Source organism: Lipotes vexillifer, unplaced genomic scaffold, assembly GCF_000442215.2.
Source record: "Lipotes vexillifer unplaced genomic scaffold, Lipotes_vexillifer_v1.1 scaffold165, whole genome shotgun sequence".
Classification (NCBI taxonomy): Eukaryota; Metazoa; Chordata; class Mammalia; order Artiodactyla; family Lipotidae; genus Lipotes; species Lipotes vexillifer.
Window position 1 is genome coordinate 1,052,432 of NW_006799066.1, and position 9,598 is coordinate 1,062,029.

General features: G+C 46.3%; 1 protein-coding gene across 1 annotated transcript in view; it reads left to right on the forward strand.

The window, feature by feature from the left end:
* Window positions 1-8,481, forward strand: part of CHD7 (chromodomain helicase DNA binding protein 7) — an 84,496-nt gene extending 76,015 nt beyond the window's left edge. Inside the window, exons 31-36 of the mRNA XM_007471475.1 lie at window positions 321-548; window positions 777-1,220; window positions 4,481-4,702; window positions 5,749-5,889; window positions 6,108-6,212; window positions 7,525-8,481. Coding sequence (XP_007471537.1) covers window positions 321-548; window positions 777-1,220; window positions 4,481-4,702; window positions 5,749-5,889; window positions 6,108-6,212; window positions 7,525-8,481 — 2,097 coding nt within the window. The remainder of the gene's footprint in view (window positions 1-320; window positions 549-776; window positions 1,221-4,480; window positions 4,703-5,748; window positions 5,890-6,107; window positions 6,213-7,524) is intronic.
* Window positions 8,482-9,598: the final 1,117 nt, after the last annotated feature.

Consider the following 9,598-nt stretch of genomic DNA (forward strand, 5'->3'; position numbering starts at 1 on the left):
GACAGTTACTTGTAAAACACGGGGACATTTTAGAGGTGGTGGTTATGTAACGTTCTCCCGTTTATGTGATTCATTGTTCATAATTGAAAAATGCTGAGTCTTATGTGTTGCGGCCACCTTCAGGCCTCACACCAGAGTAAAGTGGTTCTGGTGGGTTTGGTTTATTTCCATGCTTGTTTGCTTTTTGTTTACTTTTGCTTTTCGCTTGCCCGTCTGCTTTTAAGCCTTTTCTGCTCTTCAGCATCTCAGTGGATGTATTTATCTCGTAATTTTCACCAGGTCTTTGTTACAGTTTCGTGTGACTTTTCTTCTCCCTCCAGGATCGAGTAATGATAAACCGATTAGACAACATCTGTGAAGCAGTGTTGAAAGGCAAATGGCCGGTAAATAGGCGCCAGATGTTTGATTTCCAGGGCCTCATCCCCGGCTACACGGCCCCCACTGCCGACTGTCCCCTGCAGAAGAGGAGCCTGGCCGAGCTCTCCGTGGTGGGCCAGGCGAGCATCAGCGGCAGCGAGGACCTCACCGCTTCCCCTCAGTTGTCCAAGGTCAGTTAGGGCGCTTTGCTGGTGCCGCTTAAAGATAAGCTCCCTTGACTCAGTTTGGAAGCTCGTGTTCACTGGTCCTACTGAGAACTAAGGAGGCGGCTGTTTCCTCAGCTCCGTTCAGCAGCCTCGGATGTTTAATTCCTTAAGCTCCTCGTTCCTGCTTTCCGCGAGCCGGCCCGTGCAGCAGCTGCGGTTTTGGCTCACTCTTGCGTTGGGGTTTCTCAACAGGAAGACGCCCTCAGCCTCTCCGCCCCTCGCCAGCGGAGGAGAAGGAGGAGGAAGATCGAAATCGAGGCCGAAAGAGCTGCCAAGCGGCGAAACCTCATGGAGATGGTTGCCCAGCTGCGGGAGAATCAGGTGGTCTCGGAAAATGGACACGAGAAAGTTGTCGATTTATCAAAGGCCTCGAGAGAGGCAGCAAGCTCTACCTCAAATGTTTCATCTCTTACTTCAAAGTTTATCTTGCCTAATGTCTCGGCGCCCATGTCTGATGCCTTTAAGACTCAAATGGAGCTGCTCCAGGCAGGCCTGTCCCGCACGCCCGCCAGGCATCTGCTCAACGGCTCCCTCGTGGACGGAGAGCCTCCCATGAAGAGGAGGCGGGGAAGGAGGAAAAACGTGGAGGGCCTCGACCTGCTGTTCATGAGCCACAAACGGACGTCATTGAGTGCAGTAAGTTCAGGGGCTGGCTCCCCCCCCGCCCCCCGCTCCCCCGCCGCGTGCCCGCGCCGGCGGCCCGGGTCCCGGCTCTGCCGCCCACTCCGGGGCGCGCGCCCCTCGGTGACGCGGCGCGAAAGCCGGCCCCTTCCGCTAAAGAAGCAGTCGCGATGGACAGAGTCGTGGTTCTGAGCCGGAAAACTGTGTTGAGCGTTGACGCAGATCACTCGGCCTGAACCATGGGTAGCTTGAGGATTTATTCTTCCCAAGATCCTAATATATTGATCGCTCTCGGAAGACTAGCCCAGAACAAAAACATGTTCTTCTGAGCCTGTAATCGTTAGCTCTGAACCCTCAAGGTGGAAAAAGCTTCTGCTCTTAAAAGTATCCATCTGTTTGGGGCCTGGCGTTTATTAGATTTGTTCAGTTTCAGACTTAAGATTTTTGTTCGCATGCAAAGCTAGTGATCGCAAATTCTCTTGCCTCCAGAAGCAGATATTTTAAAAATCTCAACTGAATTGAGACCTGTGCTAGTTTAGGTTTGCGAGAAGTATGTGTGTCAGTGGATTTTGTCATTTTCTTCTTCAATTCAGAGGAAATGAGTGCAGTGTAATCAAAATAACTCTCTTCCTTAATCCGCTTCAACCACTCACCTAAAAAAGTGCCGCCCAACTAACGATGAGGTTTTACCCCAGAGAACCCGATTACACGACGTCTTTTTAAAGCACTGAAATTGGTACAAGGTACTGTAAGCCTTTGGATTTGAAACCCGAATCAGCACAGAGGTGCTGGAGCTCCTGCCCAAGGAGATGGGATGCCGGCGGCCAGCCCATCGCCTGGGCGGCGGGACGCAGTTTGGGAAACACCGAGGGGAGACGTTTGTTTCAATATGTTTTTCCTTATTTCATTCCTATTACTATTTCCCCATTTTCTATTTCTTGAATTTAGAGGAAACTTAATAAAAGAGTAGGGAAGGCGTGGTCAAGTTAGAGTCTCGAAGTGACAAAATAGCCTTCACTGAAACTTGCCCCCTAGTGGGGTCTGATTGAACCGGAAGCATCCGGGTGGTTAAAAGGTAATTTTCAAAACTCATTACAAATGTACCATTGGTAGTATAATGGTCATTTTTGTTGATCATCTGACTACTTCTAGAATCTTGAAAAATACACCTCACAGTGGATCAGCTGTGATTGTTTTTTCCCTAAGTTAAAACGCCATTTCTAGGTGTGTGGTCCCCAAAGTGGCATCGCCAGCCATTAGCTTCCTGCAGGGAACCACCCTGATGCTTTGATAGGTTTTCTTCACTGAACAAACATCAACAAATCGGGGAGTTTCTGCAGCTCACACACGGCTTCATTTACTGTCTTTCAGTTTGACTCTCACGTTTGTCTGTGGACCCAGCGTCAGGGATTAACAGTCAGCGCGACCAAGTGCTGCTTCCTATTGTAGTTACACACACCCTATGTTAAACTTATGGCTGCTTTTATTCATTCACGTATTTTAAGCTGTCCCTAGGAATTTGTTTTTTTCCCCTGAAGTCATATTTAGCAACCTGGCTCAAAACTCCTAACAGATGTTAAGAGAATGTATTTTAATTTTTTTTTTTTTTTTTTTTAATTTTTAACTTTGGAATTTGGGAATTCCTCATTTGGTATTATAGAGGGTTATGTGCATGCCCGTAAAATACAAGGAGAATGCTGATTGGTCTGTAAATAAATGAGTAGTGAAGAGGTATAGAGGTCGGCAGCGTTACTCGTATGGAACAAGACAGATCCCAAAATCTTGTGTTGTGTTAGCATTCAAACTGGAGACCACTGTGCAGCCGTGAAAAGTAAGTTAACTGTTGGTTTGGGAATTCCTCATTTGGTATTATAGAGGGTTATGTGCATGCCCGTAAAATACAAGGAGAATGCTGATTGGTCTGTAAATAAATGAGTAGTGAAGAGGTATAGAGGTCGGCAGCGTTACTCGTATGGAACAAGACAGATCCCAAAATCTTGTGTTGTGTTAGCATTCAAACTGGAGACCACTGTGCAGCCGTGAAAAGTAAGTAAGTTGTGAGAGCCAACCCCGCCCTGTGCCAGGCACGGGGATGCGAAGAATAAAGGCCCGACGGGTGCTTGCACCAGAGAACTCAGTGTATAAGATGGGTGACAGATAAATAACATATCACTGTTGTGAGAAGTCCCTGGGGTACTTTGAAAACCCAAAGGAAGAATGGGACTGGAGGAGGTGGATGTGGGGAGAAACGGATGGGAAGTTTCCCTGGAGTTGGTCATACCTTGGTGAAATTTTGAAGGTTGTATGGGGGTAAGTCATTTGAAAAGAGGGGGTAGGGAGAGCATGTGCAAAGGGACTGAGGCCAGAGAGAGCCTGTCGTGTCTGGTGAACTGAAAGTTACTGGCCAGGGAATTTGGTGAGGAGGCAGCTTCGGCAGAGATGACCTTGGCGACAAGGTAGGCTGCAAATCACGGAGGGCTGTGATTGCTATGCTAAAGAACTTGGATTTTATCCTGAAGGTGATGCGGGTTCACTTATCAAAATAGCTTAAACAGGGGAGTGATGTAACATGATTTTTGAGCAGAGTGGAGGTTGGATTAAAGAAGGGTGGAACTAGAATCGGGTGGACCGTTTAGGAGTCATGCAGTGATACAGGTGGTCAGTGACGGAGACCTGAACCAAAGCGGGAACAGTAGGGATGGACAGATGGGCCTCACTGAAGATGTCTGCAGGTTGAGGACCAGTGGCTGGGCGATGGTAGAGTCTCAACTCTAACTCAGCTCCAGTTAGCGCTGATCTTTCCGGTGTTGGCACACACGCCTAATATGAGCTATTGTGCTACCGACAAAAGTGTGCTGATCACAGAGTGCCACAAAGCTAGCTATAAACTGGCTTTGGGAACATTCCTTTAATTACAGTTTCTTTAATGATGCTATCCAGGGATCCCCAAAAGAGATTGAGAGGCTACCTTTCATACGTATCGGGCTCAGGCCCCACTGCCTGTGTCACGCTCCTAGCGGCTTGCTTAAGATCTCAAACATGGAGCGGTGATGGACTGTGAATTTTCTACCCCATTACTAATTCTGCAGTGTGAAGAATGATACACGTTCCACCTTCTCATTTAATAGCTGTTCCCAAACTGCCGTTGTTTCGAGTAACTTTTTTCCCTTTATGATCAGAGATCCATTGTGCTAGGCTGGCGTCTCCTCGGGCTAGGATGTTGTCAGGATCTCTCTCCTCACGTGAGAATTCCGACCGTTGTCAACTTTCTGCAGGAGGATGCTGAGGTGACCAAAGCTTTTGAAGAAGATATAGAGACCCCACCTACAAGAAACGTTCCTTCTCCTGGACAGCTGGACCCAGACACGCGGATCCCAGTTATAAATCTCGACGATGGGACTAGGCTGGCGGGGGAAGAAGCTCCTAAAAATAAGGACTTAGTTGAATGGCTGAAGCTGCATCCCGCTTACACTGTTGATACGCCAAGTTACGTACCAGTGAGTATCACGGAGTGTAGGGTTGGGAGGATTCTTGCTCAATCAGTCCATTTCCTTCTCCCATGGTCCCTCTGCCTTTCACTTGACTGTCTCGTCATCTCGGACGTTCCCCAGCTTTTGTCATTGTATATTCTACATTAGAGAAACTAGCTTCAGGTCTGTCGTACGTGAAGGGCCAGCCTTGTAGTTATTTGAAGATGCCTAGTATGCATTTCCTTGCTTTTTTCTTCTCCCACCAAATAGATGTGGTTTTTTTTTTTCTGTTACTCTTCACATGGCGTGGTTTCCAGGGGGGACTCCTTATTGGGAAGACACTCCCCAACGTGCTCTAATTGGTCTCTGGACTGGGTCTGCCCAGCACAGAATATTAGGAAGCTGTTACTGCAGAGATCTGAGCCACTAACACAGCCCAAGACTTTTTAACTTCTTTCTTAAACAGCTAACACTCATGCCGTTTATTAAACATGAGACAGGATCTCCAGATGATTTGTCACTTAAACTGCTTGCTAGCTAGTTGTGCAGATGTTTTACGTCCTATTACTTATGTGATTGAATTTTGGAAAACTTAAGTGTAGGAGTTCACATTTTGTCTTGTTGAGTTCCTGCCACTCAGAATGCACCCTCCTGCAAAGGCTCTTTTATCCCTTGGGTTGTTTCTCCTCATGTACAAGTCGCATGTCGTAGATGTGAGATCACCTCTGTATCCACTCAAGTCTCTGAGTAGAGATCAGCAAAGGTACCAGAGAAAGTTTCCTTTTCAAATACCATGACTTGGTTAAACATTTGAAGAAAAGATTTTAAGCAAGTTATTGAGAGATAAAAGGAAAAGCATGTTCTCCGCTTCTAAGTTTGTTCCTTAAGTAAAGGAAAAAGAGGATAGTCTTCCCTTTCAAAGGAAACTATGGTTTCTAATAATTAAAATGATTCTTGAAACTTCCATAGTAATTGAAAATGGCTTGACTCTTCTGTTTGTCATTTCTATAGGAAAGAATAAGTACTAAGTACAGTTTTACTAAATATGTTTTTTGTTTTTGTTTTTTTTGCAGAAGAATGCAGATGTGCTGTTTTCCTCATTTCAGAAACCGAAACAGAAACGACACAGATGTCGAAACCCTAATAAATTGGATATAAACACTTTGACAGGAGAAGAAAGGGTGCCTGTTGTCAATAAACGAAATGGGAAGAAGGTAAACATTGGGAAAGGGAATTGATCTCTATGTGATTTCTTTTCCCAGAAAGAAGTGTTTTATTCTGACATCTTTTATAGGGGAAAAGAATCATGTTTCTTCCAGAATACTTGTATATTTATATGATCTGTGTATGTATATGTGTAGATATACAGACGGGACGGGGAGAGGGAAGGATTTGTCTGTTTCTAAATCATTTTCCGAACGCCTCTCCCTAGATGGGTGGAGCTATGGCGCCTCCGATGAAGGATCTACCCCGGTGGCTGGAAGAAAACCCCGAGTTTGCAGTTGCCCCAGACTGGACCGATATAGTCAAGCAGTCTGTAAGTACAGACTCTGCCTTTCTGTCCAGAAAGGTATTTGTACAAAACTGTTTTCCTGAATTTTTCTTTATTTTCTGTGGGCCATTAATTATTCAGTGATAACTTATTCTTGGCTTAAAAGAGTTGACATAATGCATCATTTTCATACATCATTAATACATCATCATTCCTTGTATCAATATGTCATTAATCCACCAAGGTGGATTAATTTGACAGCTCTGATTTAAAGGGACTGTATAGAAATACACACTCACAGTCTTAGAGGCAGACTTGCTCCAGGGAGGAAATGCCCCAGGTAAACGTGGCTAATAGCATCTGTGGAATGGAATTTATGGTGGTTGAGATCCTTAAGGTAAACTGTGATTTCTGATTTTAAAATAAACAAATGAAAAAATACAGCAGTTCTGCCTAAGCGTTAATTTCACTGTCTCTTTTTTAAATTAATGTGTTTAAACGTCTTGATTTCTTTTTGTCTGTCTGTTTAAAGCATACAGTAAAAGTGCTTATTTTTCTTTTGGTATACAGTTCTATCAGTCTTCACACATGGATGGTTTCTTGAACGGCCACCATAATCAGAATACAGACAGTTCTGTGACTCGCCCAAATTCCTTTGTATTATTCTCTGTCCCCACGCCTAGCCCACGGCCACCGCTCGCTGATCTGTTCTCCATCCCTAGAGGTTTTGTCTTTTTGAGGATGTCACCTAAACAGAAGCATAAATTACGTCCCCTTTTTGAGACGGCTTCCTTCACTCACCATGTTGAGATTCATCCAAGTGGTTACATGTGTCACAGGTTTCGCTGCTGATCAGGCTCCTGTGTGTGGTTGTACCCCTGGGTGTGGTTACCCATCACCCGTGGAAGGACATCTGGGCTGTTTTCAGACTTTGACAATTATGGGTAGAACTGCTATAAACATTCGTGTACAGGTTTTTGTGTGAACATGAGTTTTTGTTTCTCCAGGGTAGATACTAAAATATAACTTTAATTAAATTTTCCATAGTTTTCCACTTCCTTCTGATGTGCTATTTCTCGAGTTAGCTATGGATGCAGATATCTTGACATTTACCTCACCGATAGAGTAGCCTTTAACATTTTTTTCTGCAATTCAGCATAATTCGGTGAGCTATGTAATGCTAAAAAAGAGAAGTTTTGCTTTCCGAGGTCTGCTCCTTGAGCTTCTAGAATGGAAATAATTGCTTGTGTATTTCCGTGACGAATGTCAGTGTTCAGTCCACCACAGAGGCCCGCGTGGAAATGAGGTTTTCTTCCGAAGCTTTGATAGCCCCTGTTTGCCTCTCCCTTCCTTTCAGGGTTTCGTTCCTGAGTCGATGTTTGACCGTCTTCTCACCGGACCCGTGGTGCGGGGAGAAGGGGCGAGCCGGCGGGGACGGAGGCCCAAAAGTGAAATCGCCCGCGCAGCCGCTGCCGCCGTGGCCTCCACGTCGGGCATCAACCCCCTGCTGGTGAACAGCCTGTTCGCTGGGATGGACCTGACGAGCCTGCAGAGCCTCCAGAACCTCCAGTCTCTGCAGCTGGCCGGCCTCATGGGCTTCCCTCCGGGACTGGCCACGGCCACGGCTGCTGCCGCCGCCGCCGGAGGCGACGCCAAGAACCCGGCCGCCGTGCTGCCCCTGGTGCTGCCGGGCGTGGCCGGCCTGCCCAGCATGTTCGGGCTGGGCGGGCTGCTCAACACCCCGCTGTCCGCCGCCGCCGCCGCCGCCGCCGCCGCCGCCGCCGCCGCTGCCGGCAACACCGCTGCCGCGGCCGGCCCCGCGGAGCCGGAAGACGGCGCGTGCAAAGCGGAGGAGAAGGGCAGCGAGAACGAGGACGAGAACAAGGACTCGGAGAAAAGCACAGACGCCGTTCCGGGCCCAGACTCCGCGAATGGATCTGTTGGTGCTGCTACTGCCCCGGCCGGCCTGCCCTCCAACCCGCTCGCCTTCAACCCCTTCCTCCTGTCCACCATGGCCCCGGGCCTCTTCTACCCGTCCATGTTTCTACCTCCGGGACTGGGGGGATTGACGCTGCCGGGCTTCCCCGCCTTGGCGGGACTGCAGAACGCCGTGGGCTCCGGCGACGACAAGGCTCCCGACAAGGCCGAGGGGGGTGCCTTTCAGGAAGAGGAGACCCTCGAGGGCAGCGACGCCGAGGAGAGCCTGGACAAGACGGCGGAGTCCTCAGTCTTAGAAGACGAGATAGCACAGGGCGAAGAGCTAGACTCACTCGACGGGGGGGACGAAATAGAAAACAATGAAAATGATGGATAACCAGTACCAGTTTCAGTTAAAGTGTTTAAAACTTTTGACAAGTGGTAGTCCTACTGTTTACACTCACAGTTAATGTTCATACCTAGTTTTATAAGCTGTTCTGTAACATAGTGTAGCAAAAGAAAAAAAAAAGTCCCAAGTCATGTTATACAGGTGTGTCAAAAGGTATCTTGGTCATTAAGTATTGTGCAGTGCATTATTTATTATCCCTAGGAGAGATGAAATTTGAGAGATGATCGTGTCTTTTTAAGGAAACTTACATAATGCTCTGCTTTTTTTTTTTTTTTTTTTTTTTCCTTTTCCTTTTCTTTTGGTACCATTGGTATTATAATAAAGAGCAATTTGTAACCAAGTGGCACGAATGGAAGGAAGTGCTGCTCAAAGGAAGTATGAAGTTATATATTTAATTTTTTAATTTTAATTTTTTTGCTGTGAAGGTCAAGATGAAATTTACCATACATATCATCCTCGCTCATTTGTTTCCCTTTTTGACTACACGGGGGTTCCCGCACTTGCGCATCACACACATCCACACACTCTGACAATCTCCACCTTAGTGTGAACGTCTCTGTCCCGAGGCGCAGCAATAATAAGGCAGCTGTTGAATGTGAAGGGTCCCTTTGGAAATTAACCTACTGGGAGGGTTCTTGCCAGACAGAACTGCAGTTCCATTGTCTCGTGGTCTTGTAATGCACTGGTATAAACAAAATAAATAGATGAGTAAATAAAGAGTGAGAGAAGAGAGAATCAGGTACCTTTTTTAAATTAAAGGACTTCGTTACTTTAGCCACAAGCTAAAACAGCATTACCTCAGCTCTAAACTAGCCTTGAAGTTTACAGACATGACTTTGTAAATGTATTGTTTTTCTTTGTTGTGATGTCCTTTTATTTTTTTTCCTTTGAAAACTGCTATCATGTAAGATAAAATGTAAATTGCTGCCAACTGTAGTAATGATGCTTTTAATAAAAGTGACCCATGATATGCAGAGATGTAATTATAGAATGTAGTAGGGTAGGGGAACTGGTTTCACTCTATTTTTTGTATTCGCAATAGATGCAAATACAGCATTCTGGCCTTTGTACAGTTTCTTGATATATCCTCCTATACCAGATTAGC